The sequence below is a fragment of the Lathamus discolor genome, chromosome Z (assembly GCF_037157495.1).
Source record: "Lathamus discolor isolate bLatDis1 chromosome Z, bLatDis1.hap1, whole genome shotgun sequence".
Lineage (NCBI taxonomy): Eukaryota > Metazoa > Chordata > Aves > Psittaciformes > Psittacidae > Lathamus > Lathamus discolor.
Window position 1 is genome coordinate 86681352 of NC_088909.1, and position 18818 is coordinate 86700169.

The 18818-nt window shown below is 39.3% G+C and overlaps 1 protein-coding gene across 1 annotated transcript in view; it reads left to right on the forward strand.

Annotated features, from left to right (window-relative positions):
• Window positions 1-18818, forward strand: part of JMY (junction mediating and regulatory protein, p53 cofactor) — a 71436-nt gene that overhangs the window by 14309 nt on the left and 38309 nt on the right. The window contains exon 2 of the mRNA XM_065662213.1: window positions 7717-7890. Coding sequence (XP_065518285.1) covers window positions 7717-7890 — 174 coding nt within the window. The remainder of the gene's footprint in view (window positions 1-7716; window positions 7891-18818) is intronic.

Genomic DNA, 18818 nt, shown 5'->3' on the forward strand with positions numbered 1-18818 from the left:
AGGTATCTGTAGAGTTGTTGCTCTCGCATATTCCCATTCCTCTCTCTGACTGCTATTGTGAGGCAGTTTTTTCTCCTTCTTAAGCATGTTATTCCAGAGGTACTACCACTGTTGCTGATGGGGTTGGTCAGGGGTGGGTCTGCCATGGAGCTGGCTGACATTGACTCTGTCAGACATAGGGGAAGCTACTGGCATCTTTTCATAGGTCCAAGCCCTGTAGATCTCCCCACTACTAAAACCTTCCCACCTGCAGCCAATACATCTCTGCACACATGCACTGAGGTGCACTTGCTCACTTGATATGAGTAGTTCTTCAGAGGCCTAGAAGACACATCTTAATTATGATTTTTTTTTATTTTTTTATATTTTTTATGTTTCAAACATCCCATGTTTCACTTTCCAGTATCTTTTTTGGATTTATTTTTGTTTGTGTGTGTGTGCACGTGTGTTTACTGCTTGTTTGTTAGAATAACTGCAAACTTTGAACTTGGTTCAGACAATAACCTTTGCAGTGCAGCAGCGTACACGTCCAATTTCCTATCTTCTGAATCCTATCTGAAAAAAATTAGACATTTTTGTCCACTCAGTAGGTGGTTGATTGCTTTGTGTACCAATTGTAAGCTGTGTGGTTTCAAATAATTTTAATATGGAATTCACTTATTTTTATCCTCTTTTCATCTAAAGAGGTTTGACAGTTGTAGTGCTGGTTCCCACACCTCTCGTGCTGGACAGTATTACCTTATGTTTATGCTGTCCCAACTCTGTATCCATGTTTTGTATTCTCGTAAATGATTTCTGCCTCAAAATTAAAATATATTTTAGATCTGTATTGGAGAGTCAGGCTTTGGTCCAGTACTGGGACATTTGCTTGCTACAATAATGCAAAAGGCCTTTTTATACTGCAAAGGTTAAGGATTGTTGATGGCAATGCAGTCATGCAAACAGGAAGCTGAATGTCCAGCAATTCTTGATCTTTTAGCCTCAACAGGTGACATTTATATACAGGACCATGCATGTAAGACAGAAAAGCAGCTTGCCCACAGTACTGATTTCGTATAGTTGAGACTCATGCTCATTACCAGGACGTTTTAAAAAGTTTTTTTTGTTTATTTGTTTGCTTAAATACAGCTTAAAAAGAGAGAGAATAGAAACAATTTTAAGCATGCTCTGATATAGGAAATTGTAGTCTAAATTCAGCTGCTAAGATTTTGCATTTAAAGCTTTAGTTCTTTTGGAACTCATTGTCTGGAGCCCATTGCAGACTATTGCAAATGTATCAGCCCAAGGGTTTAGTATTGTACTCTTGAGATCCTGCTTCAGTAGAAGGGATGCAGTATCTAAAAGCTATTTTGTCTGCACTACTGTACTTCTACCTGTGATATTAAATGCGCTACTTCAAATAAAAATCTTCAGAGTTCTTCCTAGAAATGTCACATATTACTATCAGGCTTCCAATAATCTGAATTCATAAGAAAACAGAGTATTCTTTAATTACTATCCAAAAATATGAAGAAGCTTAGGAAGACACTGAAAAATATCTTCGTAGCCCATTTTAGCTAAAAGTAGGTATGTGTAATACTGCAATACTTTTATAAAATAATAGTAATGGGGAAAGTTTTGAGAGTAAGAGCAAAGGAAATGTAAGACTTGACTCTTCAGTGATTAAATCAAGCTTTGGACTGTTCTCGCAACTGAGATCAACCTGCACATATTTACCCTGCCTTCTGTAGTACTTCTAAACCTTTATAGATAAAATACGATTTCTTAAAATACTTAAGACAGAAATAAGAGAAATTAGTCTGTTAGATAGTTCAAATTCATGTGCTGTTAAATTGAAAAAAAGAAAAAAAAAGTGCTTCCTGCTGGTTAGAATCTATCTGCATAATAGTTGCCTAAAATATATGGATTCATTTAGTTGTGAACAATGTAACATCTGTGAAACATGATTCTTAAAATACATGCTGTATTCAATGGTTATAGCACTAGTCAGTCATGTACAGGATGTTACTCTACCCTCCTCCACCCACTTCTTCAAATAATATAATTAAAAATTTGTGAAAGTAGAAAGTTCGTCTCAAACTGTTGAAGTAAATGAACTCTATTCCTGAATGCCTTTGCTGAGACTTAATCATAAGCGGGGCATAAAACATGCCACAAAAATTGTTCATGTATTTTAACCTAACATCTTGAAAACTGTGGTTTTAAAGTACCAGGTTGGTTTAGGCATTTGGCCAGCTTAACCATTGTCTCAATCTTACTAAAAGGTATCAGCTGAATTTTCGTGTTTCTAATATAGTATATTGTCTGTTCACACTGCCTGTGAGAAAACTGGAATATTTTCACACAGTTAAACTAGCTCTGAGTCTATGGAGATCTTGGTTTGCCTTATGACATTGTTGATTCAGTGGATTCTGTACTAGACCCAGCATTATTGTTATCCAGTACCATGAATACAGTTTGGATGGCAGCCAACTAAAAAAATGCTTCAGCTGACTTTGATCCAGAACAGAAAAGTTTCCATCTGACTGCTTTATAGGGCAAAGTGGGAGAGGTCTTCTGTGCGTCCAGTTTGGCACCATCTGCCTCCTATGTCAGTGCCCCTTCAGGACTAGCGGTAATAAAGCAGCCTGGACTCATTGGGCTTACAAGGCTCTGTGTAGAAGCACACTCAAAGCTATCAGTCTTCTGTTCTACCACGCCATAGACTTGGCGATTGGTAATCATACCGGTTCCAAAAAGTGAGAGTGTAGTGCCCCTTAGAATCATTTAGGTAGGAAAAGACCCTAAAGATCATTGAGTCCAGCCAGTAACGTAACACTGCCAAGTCCACTACTAAACCATGTCCCCAGGTGCCACATCTACACATCTTCTAAATACCCTCAGGGATGGTCACTCAACCACTTCCCTGTGCAGCCTGCTCCAATGCTTGAAAGCCCTTTTGGTGAAGAATTTTTTCCCAATATCCAGTCCAAACCTTTCCTTAGGCTACCTGAGGCCATTCCCTATTGTCCTGTTGTTATTTGGGAAGAGAGCCCAACACCCACCTTGGTACAACATTGTTTCAGGTAGTTGTAGAGGGTGATAATGCCTCACCTCAGCTTCCTTTTCTCCAGATTAAACCACCCCAGTTCTTCATAAGACTTGTGCTCCAGACCCTTCAGCAGCTTCATTGCCCCTTCTTTGGACACACTCCAGCACATCTGTGTCTGTTTTGGACTGAGGGGTCCAGAACTGAGTGCAGGATTCAAGGTGCGGCCTCACCAGTGCTGAGTACAGTGGGATGTTGCTTCTGGCGACGCTACTTCTGATGTAAGCTAGGATGCCATTAGCCTTCTTGCTACCTGGCACATACCATAACAATTATTTCAAATGCATATCATGATTTCTCTGTGTGGGTCCGTCCCCCCCCCCAGTATTTTTTCACACTTCTGTTTCTTCTTTCTTATGTTTAACTCCACCTGAGAGAAATTTGAGGTACCGGTTTTATGGTGTTAATCTGACAGGACAAAAGAATATCAGGGTGTGTCTGAGCTCATTTGCAAAATTTTTAGGAGAGTTTAATATTTGGATGTTTCTCATCCATGTCTGAATAAGCCTGTACAAAAACATGTTAATAGATTGATGGGTATAATGAGGTTGTACGTAAGCAGTGCTTGCAGGTTAGTAAACTTGCTACCTGTTTTGAAGAACATTCCTAGTCAATAGCTCTTTGGTCTTTGCTCTAAACCAAATAAGGTGATACTCTTTGTTTTCCAAATCAGTTTTCATATTTAGTTATGCATTTCCTGGCAACTGTAGTTTGACTGAAATTTCATCACGGTTTTCATGCAGAGAAGTCCTCATTAGTCACAGGAAATGGATTCTGTGTGCATCGTTACCTTCATTACCATAGGAAGAAAGAATGGGTGCTTATATTGTGTTAATAATTTAAGAGTATGTATATTCTGTGTGAAGGACCTGCCCTCAATTGTGTTGGGTGTTTTTAGGTTTGGTTGGTTTTTTTTTTGAGTTTGATATTTCTGAAGGAGTTGAGAATTACTGTTAGGATTGGGGTAACCTCAGCAGCACACCAAACAGAACCAGACATGGACAACCTTGAAACAGTGTCCATTTACTTATCTTCTGTATATGCAGGAATATAATCCTAATTCATTACTTTATCCATACTGTTTCCAGCAATGGAGAGGATTTTTACGGAACAACCAACGAATTGCAGGTAGATACTTGCTTTCAGTGTCCTTATGATGTCTTTGTGCTATACTGATGGTCATAAAATTGCAGTGGTCCTTCATTTCCTGACACTTCAACTCCAACAAAGTTATGACTATCTTCCAGAGCATCAGGACTATTAAATAGGCCTTAAAAATGGCCTGTAAAGGAAAACGAATGCCCTGCATTGTATTGTTCTGTTCCTGGAATGAGGTTAATAAGTTTCTTGTTGACACGCTTGAGAGGTGGATCAGTGTCAACCTCGTGAAGTTCAACAAAGTGAAATGCAAGGTCCTACACCTGGGTCAGGACAATCCCAGGCACAGCTACAGATTGGGTAAAGAAGAGATTCAGAGCAGCCTTGCAGAAAACTGCTTGGGGGTGTTGGTGAGAAACTGAACATGAGCCAGCAGCCCAGAAACCAGCCGTATCCTGGCCTGCATCAAAAGGAGCGTGACCAGCAGGTCAAAGGAGGTGATCCTGTCCCTCTACTAATAGCTGTCTCAATAAAATAATGTTTGCATACAATGAATACATTTATTTAGCAGGTATTACAATGCTACTCTTGAAACCCTTCTTTGTGTAAGGTTTACAGTGTTGGGACACAGGCCAAATACACACTCTGCTAAGGAGAAAATGTTCTTTTATGAAAACAAAGGTGAACATTTGGTGGGAAGAAAAAATGATATAATCAATTTCACTCTGAAGTCAGCTCATGGGAATCATATCTCTGCTCTCGTGAAATGCAGCTTGGAGTACTGCATCCAGCTCTGATGTCCTCATGAAAAGGATACGGAGCTGTTGGAGCAAGTCCTGGGGAGGGCCATGAGGATGATAAGGGGAATGGAACATCTCCCATGTGAAAACAGGCTGAGGAAGTTCAGACTGTTCAGCCTGGAGAAGAGGAGGCCTCACAACAGCCTTCTGGTATCTGAGAGGAGCCTACAAGGATGCTGGAGAGGGACTCCTCATTAGGGACGGTGTGATAGGACAAGGGCAGTGGGTTTAAACTTAAATAGGAAAAGTTCAGGTTAGGTTTAAGGGTGAAGTTCTTTACTGTGAGAGTGGTGAGGCACTGGAACATGTTGCCCGAAGAAGTGGTAAATGCTCCACCTGTGGCAGTGTTCAAGGCCAAGTTGCACAGAACCTTGGGTGACATGGTTTAGTGTGAGGTGTTCCTGCCCATGGCAGGGGGGTTGGAACTAGATGATCTTAAGGTCCTTTTGAATTGTAGCCATTCTGTGATTCTTTGTTGCCCTCTAGAATTTGTATTCTAGTAGAAGAGTAGGGCTTTGTGATGAAACAAAGGTGTGAATTTGTTGAATAGTATAGTAATAGCCTGAGCAGCTAAAGGAAGTGAACATTACTGTGTACTGTAGAGCTGCTGCTAATAATAGAGACCCTTCTTGCACTGGGTGTCTTGAGAAGAAAGGTTTGGTTTATCAGTGCCTTGACAGAGGAATGATTACAACATTGGGACTGCAAGAGGGTTTTCTGGTACTGCAGGGGAAAGTAGGAGAAGGCTTGAAATGGCAATTCTGTTTATAGGCACTAGTAACAAGAAAGAATTGCTGAGGAAACGGGTGCCTGTGTGTTTAAAATAATGCATGAAATCCATAGCGATTTAGGGCTCACACCAAGGGCATCTTGAGTGACTTCTGTCCCTCTGCTTGCAGGTTGTTATGTGTGTTTAGCCCTGTATGTTCATAAAATGTGAGTTTTACAGACTGCAAGCCTCAGTGTGCCACCCAATAATCTGAGTGAGAATCAAATGCCACAGAATACTATGTGCTGCTGGAAGACACCAAAAGGGCATTACAAACAACTTTGCAGTAGGAACAATTTCCTAGGTGAAGTTGTTCAGGTAATACAACAAATGGTCTCATGCTACTGAGGAATGTCAGATCTGTTTTACAGATTTTTCCCAGACCTTTCAGCTTGACTAAGCCTTGTTGATGGAGAACTCTTCCTGCTTGTCATCTGACCATTATTTTAGTGCTGAACATATTTATTTTAGTGCTGAACATACAAATAAAGCTAGCATGAGCTGTTCTACTTTCTCCTCTGCATCCTCTCTCTACTCTTGGTTGACCTGTAATGCTTCAAAGGGAGTCCAGGTTACAGTGGTCTTCAGAAGTGAAATTTACATTATGAAGAAAGAAAATTTTTCTTACCTGGTTACGTAACTGAACTACAGCATAGTAATATAAATGTAATGGAGCAAACTGAGTAGACAGTATGGTGATCAAGATTTCTGTTGACTGTCCTGTGATATAAATGAACCAGATGTCAAAGGGCTGTTGACCAAAGCTTCAGTTTCTGATCACCTGTTCCCTTTTTTGTTTTCCACTTACGATACTTGATGCAGTTGGGTATACTGAGAACTTCATGTAGGCTTGGCATCCAACTTGAATGAACAGAAGATACTATGTGCTTATCCACATTGTACCTAATCTATGTTAGGTTTAAATGAACTTAGACTGTGAATATATACTTTTGAGATTATATATAAAGGACAAGAGACTTTAAGTTTGAAGATTGCATAAGAAGGGAATGAATTTCATATAATCCTGTCTTTGTAAATACATCAAGTACTCCATTATTCTGTATGAGATTAGTTTTTGTTAAATGGTGGAATATTTTTTCAGAAATGGTTAAAGATTTCCAGCAGCATGTGAGGTCTGCCTAGGCAAATGCCCCAAGTAGACGCAAAAGAAGCATCTAAATTAAAAACATGATGAATTTTTTTGCTTCATAAGAACTAATGGAAAGAATGGACAGATTTTGATGATGTTGTGTTTTCTTATATGAATTAAAGCATAAATTATTTTAAGGGTTTTTTTGTTTGTTTGGGGTTTTTTTTTAGTGTATCATACTTAGATAATTTCCTTAGATAATAATCTCATTTGAAATTTAATGTCTAAACTGTCTAGGCTAAAATCTTAAACCAGAAGGCAAAATTACCAGAAATGCAGATCACTGTTTTGTTTCATATAGATTCTTCTTTATATGTGTGGAGCTGTACCTATGCAATGGGACTCTGTTGGTCCAAAGTACAGACAGGCAAAAACCCCTCAAACCCCAAAAATTATCAAAAGGTGACATTGCTTATGTCTCCTTTCCTATCACTCCTTCCTGTGTTTACCTCCTGACACCTGAAAGTGGGAAACATGGGAAGTAGCATATCTGATTACCACATTACCATATTATAGTACTAGGTTGCTTTTGAGCTGTCTTTGTGCTTGTATTTAATACTTCCCAGGGATTTTTTTGAATTAAAAGATCAGAAGGAGTGCTGCACGTCTTGAGTTCAGGTTATCAGGGATGTGCTCATATGTGACTGGCTGAGCTCAAGATGTGGGTGGGGGTTAAGATTCTGTTTGTTTGCTGATTTTGTGGGAGAGGGAATATACTGCAAGAGGATAGGCAGAAAAAAAGTGTTTTAAATGACTCACTTTTAGCAAGAATGTTTTAATACATTAATTAAAATTGACACTTTTTCTGCAGCTTCTGGAAAGACATAAGAACACTGAAAGCATGGTAGAGCTGCTTGAACTGTATCAAATGGAAGATGAAGCCTACGGTAGTCTTGCAGAAGCTACGACAGAGCTTTACCAGTACTTACTACAGCCATTCCGAGATATGAGGGAACTTGCAATGCTTAGAAGACAGCAGATAAAGGTATGATAAAAGTAACTAACTTCCTATTAATGGAGAAATCATAGTCTTTACTTACTATTTGTTACTTCCGTTATGCAGTGTATGCAGTGATGTTGACCCTGTGTTTCTGGTTTCTTCACTCTTCTGCTTTTGAAGAGTGAGAATGTCTCTTGATTTTACACCAGTTTGTCTTGCTGTGTTTGGTGGTTCAGATTCATTGTTGAATTTGATAGGTGAAACTTGGAATTAGAATCATAGAATAGTTAGGGTTGGAAAGGACCTCAGGATCATCTAGTTCCAACCCGCTGCCATGGACAGGGACACCTCACACTAAACCATCCCACACAAGGCTTCATCCAGCCTGGCCTTGAACACCGCCAGGGATGGAGCACTCACAACCTCCCTGGGCAACCCATTCCAGTGTCTCACCACCCTAACAGGAAAGAATTTCCTCCTTATATCCAATCTAAACTTCCCCTGTTTAAGTTTTAACCCATTACCCCTTGTCCTGTCACTACAGTCCCTCATGAAGAGTCCGTCCCCAGCATCCCTATAGGCCCCCTTCAGGTACTGGAAGGCTGCTATGAGGTCCCCACACGGCCTTCTCTTCTCCAGGCTGAACAGCCCCAACTTCCTCAGCCTGTCTTCATACGGGAGGTGCTCCAGTTCCCTGATCATCCTCATGGCCCTCCTCTGGACTTGTTCCAGCAGCTCCATGTCCTTTTTATGTTGAGGACACCAGAACTGCACACAATACTCCGGGTGAGGTCTCACAAGAGCAGAGTAGAGGGGCAGGATCACCTCTTTCGACCTGTTGGTCACGCTCCTTTTGATGCAGCCCAGTATACGGTTGGCTTTCTGGGCTGCGAGCGCACACTGCCGGCCCATGTTCATTTTCTCATCGACCAGCACCCCCAAGTCCTTCTCTGCAGGGCTGCTCTGAATCTCTTCTCTGCCCAGTTTGTAGCTGTGCCTGGGATTGCTCCGACCCAGGTGTAGGACCTTGCACTTGTCGTGGTTGAACTTCATAAGGTTGACATCAGCCCACCTCACAAGAGTGTCAAGGTCCCTCTGGATGGCATCCTTCCCTCCAGCATATCAACCGGACCACACAGCTTGGTGTCATTGGCAAACTTGCTGAGGGCACACTCAATCCCTCTGTCCATGTCAGCGACGAAGATGTTAAACAAGACTGGTCCCAACACCGATCCCTGAGGGACACCACTCGTTACTGGTCTCCAGCCGGACATCGAGCCATTGACCACAACTCTTTGTGTGTGGCCATCCAGCCAGTTCTTTATCCACCGAGTGGTTCATCCATCAAATTGATATCTCTCCAATTTGGAGACAAGGATGTCGTGTCGGACAGTGTCAAACGCTTTGCACAAGTCCAGGTAGATGACATCAACAATTATATGATTACTGGAAATATTGGCTAAAATATAAAATAGAGACATAGGTACATTAGCTGTAGTTGTTATTTTTTAAAAAAAGTTTACACAGGAAGTTACTTTTTGTTTTCGTTTTCTGAGATAATCTGATTAGCCATGAAAAGTAAGTAGCTTTTCATCTAATGTTGTGAAATACTTAAATATGGAACTGTATTAGAAGCATAGAATTTTTTTGCAAAATTTAACAGTATATTTTCCTAAGAGCTAAAACAAGTAGAGCTAGCTGAAGAATACTGCATTTTGGTAAACTGTTTTATAACACATATGTTTTGTTTTATTTTAAAATAATTCTAATTTTAAATACTTAACCAAAAATAACAAATGTCACCTGCTTTACTGCATCTCAGAAGTACTTTTGATAAACTCGTTACCTCTTGTGCAGATTAGAATCATAGAATCATAGAATAGTTAGGGCTGGAAAGGACCTCAAGATCATGTAGTTCCAACCCCCCTGCCATGGACAGGGACACCTCTCACTAAACCATCCCACACAAGACTTCATCCAACCTGGCCTTGAACACTGCCAGGGATGGAGCACTCACAACCTCCCTGGGCAACCCATTCCAGTGTCTCACCACCCTAACAGGAAAGAATTTCCTCCTTATATCCAATGTAAACTTCCCCTGTTTAAGTTTTAACCCGTTACCCCTTGTCCTGTCACTACAGTCCCTCATGAAGAGTCCCTCCCCAGCATCCCTATAGGCCCCCTTCACATACTGGAAGGCTGCTATGAGGTCCCCACACAGCCTTCTCTTCTCCAGGCTGAACAGCCCCAACTTCCTCAGCCTGTCTTCATACGGGAGGTGCTCCAGTCCCCTGATCATCCTCGTGGCCCTCCTCTAGACTTGTTCCAGCAGTTCCATGTCCTTTTTATGTTGAGGACACCAGAACTGCACACAATACTCCAGGTGAGGTCTCACAAGAACAGAGTAGAGAGGCAGGATCACCTCCTTCGACCTGCAAGATTATTAAGACTGTAGCCCTCTAATTCTTCTAATATATGGGTTGTAACATAAAAGCTAAAATGAGTCTGTTTTGTTTTCAAATGTCAGTTTATCTCAGCTTGGCACCCATTGAGTTAGCCAACATTGTTATTAATGGTTTCAATTTTAAAAAGACAGCTTTTTTTTTTTTTTCCTCTGGTTTTGATTATAAAATGAGGAAGGGAAGCAAGAGGGTTTGTGATTCCAAAACTAGTTTTATTTTGAGCTATTGCTGTGTCCCTGAAGTAATTTTTTCAAAACATTCAGCAGTCTGAAAGTAACTCAGTGAGGTAATGTGATGATATTTGAACTAGAAGTGCTAAATTATAAATGCTGCTGCATAGAGAATTGGGATGAATATTTTTTCAGATGTATTATATGGCTGAAGGTTGTGAACACTGTATTTAGTGTGAAGACTTCTTTAAAGCATGATATAGTTCCCATTTTATTTGTATTTGTCACATAGGAAGAGATAATTTTGGTTTTCTTTGTTCTTTTTACAAGCAGGTAAGGGTAAATATATTGAGCAGTAAATATGAATTTGTTGTGTTGTTTTTTGGTTTTGTTTGGATGTTTGTTTTTTTAACTTCAATGATCTCTTGAATTTCAATTTAAAAATAACTTATTTTCTACTTTTCCTGAAAGAATAACCTTGGTAACTTTCAGGGACATGTTTTTGTTGTTGATTATTTTAGTTGTACATAGTTGAATCAATTGTATATTAAGTTCTTTCCCTAACTTGGCAATTTTTGAGTTATAAAACTTGGTCATCTGTATTATGTGGTAGAGAAAGATGCCATCTCTTGTTTTTCATTTCATTGTTTGAGAGAAAGCAGTACTTGTATCTATGATGACAAAATATATATTACGCTGGGTAGCTAGGGTGGAAAAATCACTTTATAAATAGAACTTGCACATGAAATGGTTTGTGTTAACTTGCTGCATATGTTTTTCTCGCAGGCTTAATAATGGAACAAAGATCCTTGGGTTTCAGTAAACCCTAATGGCTGGGGTCAGCTCCATTTTCATGCATAATATAAGTATTTCTCATGTTTATTACCTCAGTGAAATGGGAGCTGTGGCCATATACTGTTTATGTGTGAAGACTGACAGGAGAAAGATAAAGTTTGGATCTAGGGCAGGGTAAGGAATGAAAAACCTGCAGAATGTGTTCATACAATGGAAAAAATAGGTTATAAGGATAATTAAGCTTGAATACAAATACTGGGGTTTAGTCAGGGTTGCATATGCCTTCTGTAATTTTACATTTTTAGACCTGTAGATGTAGTTGTGTTCACTGGCCTAACAGAGAAAGAAATCACCTTGCTGCTTTGAATTTTCTGGTCTTATAATTGTGGACAGTACTTCACACTCATGTTGAGTAGGCAATTCATTTGATCAAACACTAGGTAAAACCAGGGAGAGGCTTTCTTTTTTCATGCCTTTTTTTTTTTTTTTTTTTTTTTTTTTTAATGTCTGTGGTACTAGGCTACAGACAAATGTGAGATAAATTGTTTCATAACATGTATGTAGATGCCAGTAGAACTTTGACACAAGCATTCTCAAAGGTCAGAACTGGACTGCATTTCCTTAACTGAGAACTGATAATATCTTGATAGAGGTGAGAGATTACAGTCATCATTACCTCTCAATTCATCTTCAGAAATGAGAACATTAAAATGTTCTTATATATTAAAAGCACTATTAACTTCATCACATACATATTCATTATTTTCACTGACATATTAATTCACTTGAATGTGAGGTGTTTTTAAGGACTTTAAAAACACTAATATTAAGGTCTAGCACTGGAAAGAAGAGAGGAGCATATGCCTTCATAATTAATTAGACTTTTTTTTCTGCATTAAATTGTAGAATGCTTTATTATAATGTGCTCCCCTTTCAAGGAGGTACTGATATTATTAAAAAAATAACTCTGGGTCAGCTGTATGTGGATTTATTTATTGGTTTTATACTTCATGTTGAATTGCAGTAGTGTACCTTATAACTAATTTGACTTTAATTTGTGTAAAATGAAATATGTAGAAATAATTATGACCCTGGATTTGGAGAAGGCTGAGGTTCTTAATGACTTCTTTACCTCAGTCTTCACTGGCAAATGCTCTGACCACACCACCCAAGTCTTGGAAAACAGATGCAGGGACTGTGAGAATAAAGACCTTAGGCCTACTGTAGGAGAGGATTAGGTTCAAGACCATCTTATAGAATCATAGAATCATAGAATAGTTAGGGTTGGAAAGGACCTCAAGATCATCTAGTTCCAACCCCCCTGCCATGAACAGGGACACCTCACACTAAACCATGTCACCCAAGGCTTCATCCAATCTGGCCTTGAACACCACCAGGGATGGAGCACTCACAACCTCCCTGGGCAACCGATTCCAGTGTCTCACCACCCTAACAGGAAAGAATTTCCTCCTTATATCCAATCTAAACTTCTCCTGTTTAAGTTTTAACCCGTTACCCCTTGTCCTGTCACTACAGTCCCTGACAAAGACTCATCTTTGACTCTTTGACCCCAGCATCCCTATAGGCCCCCTTCAGGTACTGGAAAGCTGCTATGAGGTCCCCACGCAGCCTTCTCTTCTCCAGGCTGAACAGCCCCAACTTCCTCAGTCTGTCTTCATACAGGAGGTGCTCCAGTCCCCTGATCATCCTCATGGCCCTCCTCTGGACTTGTTCCAACAGTTCCATGTCCTTTTTATGTTGAGGACACCAGAACTGCACACAATACTCCAGGTGAGGTCTCACAAGAGCAGAATAGAAGGGCAGGATCACCTCCTTTGACCTGCTGGTCACGCTTCTTTTGATGCAGCCCAGGATATGGTTGGATTTCTGGGCTGCAAGCGCACACTGCAGCCGGCTCATGTTCATTTTCTCATTGACCAGCACCCCCAAGTCCTTCTCTGCAGGGCCGCTCTGAATCTCTTCTTTGCCCAGTCTATAGCTGTGCCTGGGATTGCTCCAACCCAGGTGCAGGACCTTGCACTTGTCGTGGTTGAACTTCATAAGGTTGACATCAGCCCACCTCACAAGATTGTCAAGGTCCCTCTGGATGGCATCCCTTCCCTCCAGCATATCAACCGGACCACACAGCTTGGTGTCATTGGCAAACTTGCTGAGGGCACACTCAATCCCACTGTCCATGTCAGCGACGAAGATGTTAAACAAGACTGGTCCCAACACTGATCCCTGAGGGACACCACTCGTTACCGGTCTCCAGCCCTGGAAAGGGCTGCCCAAGGAAGTTGTGAATGCTCCATCCCTGGCAGTGTTCAAGGCTGAGTTGGACAGAGCCTTGGGTGGGATGGTTTAGTGCGAGGTGTCCCTGCCCATTGCAGGAGGGCTGGAACTAGACGATCTTAAGGTCCTTTCCAACCCTAACTATTCTATGTTTCTACGCATTGAGCATTTTAGGTACTGGTTTTAAAAAGTATTTTCATGAAGTACAAAGCAAGCTTACAGGAGAAGATAAATCTAGTTATGAGGATAGCTAGCAAAATAGAATTACTTTAAAAAAATACTTAGAAAATACTTTGAATAAAGTCTCACAATCAAATGAATTATGTTTTGGGGAAGGGGCATGGATGTCAATGCTTCAAACTCTAATCTGTAGTGTTACTTTCATGCATCAGATGGATGAGTTCGGTATTACTAAATCAATGTTTTTATTAGTGGCTCTTGAATAACTGATGTCTTAGCTGATTTTTGAACTGTGCTTTTAATATTATTTTTGAGTGCATGGTGGTCTTGCAGTTAAAAACATGAGAACAAGGCTACACAAGGCACATAGGCGGACACAAAAGCAGCACTCATTAAAATGTGTAGATTACTTGCATGGTAATCAGCTCAATTTAATTCCTCTCGGTTTTTCAACCCACACTCTCTAGTAGTTATAGACTGGTGACTTGCAGAAAACAAGGTGACGAAAAACTCTCTGGTAAAAAACCTTAAGGTAGTATTCAGTGGAGTGACTGAAATACTTCAAAGAGTTCTTAAATTGCTTTTAGTATATATGTAGTTGAAGATGTGTCATAGCATCATCAGAAGTGATAGTTGAATAAACTTGGCTTTCGAAAAACATGCAGAGTATGGAAGAAATGGTAATACAAATTTATGCAAAATGTCTGGATTTGCAAATTAAGGTTATAAACATCTCTGAAAATACTGCTTTCTTCTTTTTTAGAAACTGGTATAATATGCTGAATTACGCTGTGATAGTCTTTATAGTCTCAAAGTCTGTTTCAGAACGGTTGTATGCCGGTTTGTTTACATTCTGAACTATAAATCCACTAAACTATTGTATGAACTCATAGCAAAATATTTTGCCTACTTAAAGTTAGGGGTTTGTGGGCTTCCTGAAAAAATAATGTTCTGAAGAGGCCATCTATGTAAGGCAGGCTGTGTGGTAGCCTGAATCGTTGAGGAAACTGAACTCTTGCTGTGAGGTTGGTGATTAGAAAATTGTGGCATGTATCTGATCACTTAAATTTGCCTGTCTGCAAAGTGAAATGCTTTAGCTTATTTAGCACTTGAGCTCACTTGCTTAACTAGTTTTCAGATAACTAGCAGAATATATCTTGTTAAAAATTATTGTATTTAAAAAAAAAGAAAGCTTTCCTTTTGAAAGTAAACTTTTTTTAGCCTGGAGCTCAGCCAATGAAGCAGAAGTGTAAATAAAGTTTCCATGATAAACACATGGATAAATAAGTAAGGTATAACACAGAGTGCACAGTTTAGCTTAATTCTGTCAATTACTGTTATAAAATACTTTAACTTAGTGGTTTAAATGCACTTCTATATACACTGATACGTGTCTGGGGAGAAAAACCCCAATGGAATAATCTCAGTCATTCCTCCTACTCTTACTATAGCCTTACTCTTCTATGATTTTTCTCTTCTGAATACTACTTCATTTTTCAGCATTCTCCATGGTTCTGGAAAAAAACAACCCACCACTGCTCTTCGCAGTACAATGACGTTGTTGTTCAGTCTTCTTTCTGTATGTCCTAACATCTTGTCTGCTTTTTCATTTGTTACTTCCTTTACAATCTTTATTTAATTGTGTATGTCATTCTCCTGTGTCTTGATTGATAATCAAAACCCCTGTTGTTTGTATTGCTAGTCACAGGTTCCAGGTATTTTAGGGAATCTAGACCATCCAATCTAAGTTAGTTTGCATGTATTAACATTAAAGTCCATATCAGTATTCAATAGGATAAACCAAATAAAATTGTAAAGCCCTTTTTACACCTGAGTGCTTTAGCTACATATATATGGGGCTGTATGTCTGGAATTATAACGTATTTTGAGAAATAGTGCTGGGTTTGTGTTACCAGTTGGGAGCGTAGTTAAAATGTGTAAGACTAACTTTGAAAAATCCCCGAATAGATTGTGAAGCTGAAATGCATACTTTCTGGCTACTACATCCAGAAGGCTGTGTTTGGAGTTAGTTGTTTGGCCTCCTGGTATGTTTCAAAGGAACATAGTTGAGTGAGCTGAAACACTCCTTTATGTCTGGAGCTATTCCTTTTTGTTTATTGTATCTGCCATCTGTAGTACTCCCTCAACTTACTTTCTTTTGTTCTTATAATTAATTGACCAGATCTTATAGTATCTCATGTTTTTCTCCTTTTCTGCCTCTTACAAGGCCTTGTAAAAGAGAAGTAATAAAGGGAGCTGGAGAGATGTCACAGATTTCTGCATAAGTTATAATGTGGTCTGGCCTAAGTCTTTTTCTGTCAAGTCTTGTCTCAGCTGTCTTCAGAAAGAACCTGGAAAGTATTAAAGACCCTTGAGGACTATTTCTTTATATAGAAGATGTATACTATATAAAACTTTAAAATCCTATAGTTGCAGGCCTGTTTCTTCTGTCTTCTCACAATAAACTTACTTTACATTCTTCAAAACTTAACAACAATCTGTGAACTTTTCTAGAGAAGAATGTTTCCAATAGAAAAGCCTTGCCTCTCTGCTTCATTCTCACCTGCTCACAGGCTAGATGAGGCACTTCTTTTCAGTTTGTGTCCTCTGAAGAACTTGTTTTCCTCCAGAAACATATGCATGTGGTGTAGAAATGCATTCTTTTATGTTCCATTACGCTGAAGCAATAGTTGATGGAAATATGTTTACACAGTATGTTGAAGTTAATGGCTCTGCTGTTTCTTCTTCTTGTGTGCTTTACGACAACTACTTTTCTGAAAGCCATCGTAATTTTCCTAGTTGCAAAGCATTATCTGAAATAAAGTTTGCAAAACATGAAAATATACAAAAGCAAGTTTCATCATCACGGACAAAAAAATTTAGTTGGTTTTATCATGAGGCTTGGATTCTTCTAAAAGAGAATATAGTTTTAGGAAGAATAGCTGGAATGGGTTTTTTGAGGAAGTGATTATTAGACGAGAAAGTGTAGATTTGGCTATGTGATCTAGTTGTGAAAAGAGAGGGTTTTTAGTTAGGTCATACTTTCTCCAGAACTTTGAGTCCAAATCAAGAACTTCCAGACCAAAAAGTGAGTTTGAGAAAATGTTAGGGAAATTAAAACCCTGTTATATTAGACAACTATATCAGAGTTTCTTAATTTTTAACTAAAACAAATTTTCACTGAATCAAAAATAGGTACCATGTTTATAAGAACTGCCAATTAGATGAAAACACTTAATTTTTCTTTCCTCAGTGTCCATTTCAATTCTTTGGTACCTTCTGTTAGTCATACTTAGCATGACAATGGTAATTTAAAAAATACATTTCTGTTTAGTCTATAAAGTGACCTGTGCTCTTTTATGGACTATAAAAGCAAAAGCTGCTGGCATCGTAAAGGCATGCAGTGAGCAAAATGAAGCATAAATGTGTTATGCATGCATTGCAAACAGTAATGGAATGCAGAAGGACAAAAGAGCTTCCTTTAATTCCATGAGTATTGTCTTATATCAAAGTGGTTAATTATTGAATGCAATATAGGAAACTAAGTCTTCAAAACTCATGAGCCTGCTCTTGTTGCTGTTGAATGGTCCACATGTGTTTCCCTTTTCCTTTTTAAATTCTTAGCTAGGGAAAACGAAGTGGTCATTTCCAGCATGAAGGTATTGTAGATGTGGAGGAAAGCTGCTATATATTCTTCTTAAGCTGTTACCTCCAGGGGCAGGTTCCCAGTCTTTCCTCCCCAACTTTCTCCCTGTTACACCTGTGGTCTTACCTTAGTTAAACTACTTTCCCCTCACCCCCATGGTCTTGCTTTCTAGTTCCTATGATAATATACAACTCTAAATAGTGTAAATGTATCCAAATTATGTTATTTAAATTGAATATTATGATTTAATATATATTTGCATGTATTTGCTGTCATGGCATGTCATAGTGAACTGGAACATAATGCTAATACAGCCATTTGGAAAGTGGGACCTTATATATTTTACGACTATGTCTCAGTTGTTCATCTTTGGTTTTCCCTTGTGACTGTTTGTCCTGCCCCACAAGGATGACAAGCATAAATTTCATTAATTTTCTAGGTAGGCTGCACTTCAAAACTGGTAATTCTTCTCTCAAGTGGTCAGTGACTGTCAGTTTTTATACTCATGATGTGGCTATAATTTTTTTCATGTTTCCTCAGAGTGTGTCAGGTACATGGCCAAAAGTGACTGTTTGTATGCTGTTTGTCTTTCAGTTTGTCACAGTTATTTTGTTTTGATTATAACGATAGTGATTACCTTTTGAAAGGTTGCTAGCAGTGTTTATTTTACTTTTTTTTTTTGAGGGGGTGGGGTTTTTTGTTTGTTTGCTTGTTTGGGGGGTTTTTGTTAATGATTCTGATTTTCTTTGTTGCATTTCTTGATGGAGAGATTGGATGTGGTAGAACATACTGGCTGGATGGGAGGAGATTGCTTTTCTCATGGGGTGCACTGTAACACATTCAGGTCAGTGGAGAGGTTCTTAGAGGCCACAGGGTGTGTATGTCAGGCAAGACCAGAAAAGTAAGCTTGGAGAGCAGCAGGGAGCAGCAGACAGCTAGATCCCAGAGACTGCAGTTTCCAAGGTAGCAAAGAGGACTCTTAAATTAAGTTTGCTGCCACTCAGAAAGTTATTGACAAAAATGGGAAATAAGGACTTGTCTTCAAGAACACAGTGGGGTCTATGTTCATAGAGTACCTTTCTGGAGTCTCCATCTGACAGGTCTGCTTCCCCTAAATTGGATCCTCTCATGAAGTGAAATATTAAAGCATCTTGATTGATTTTCATCTTCTTTGCATGAGAATATCTCTGGATACTCTACAGGAAAGACTTTTGTAATACGCAGTGCCAAGCTCCTGACATGCTGATAGGTACTTCCATGAATTTTATTTTTTAATTCATTTGATTCCTACTGCCCTGTGAATGGTCTGAGATTACTCCTGCTGGCAGGAAATGGCCACAGGGTGTTAACTAGACTATGCAAAGAGTAACAAAGATACCTGTGGCTGAAGACTACTACTTCAGGAATCAGCAAGGGAGCCTGGGT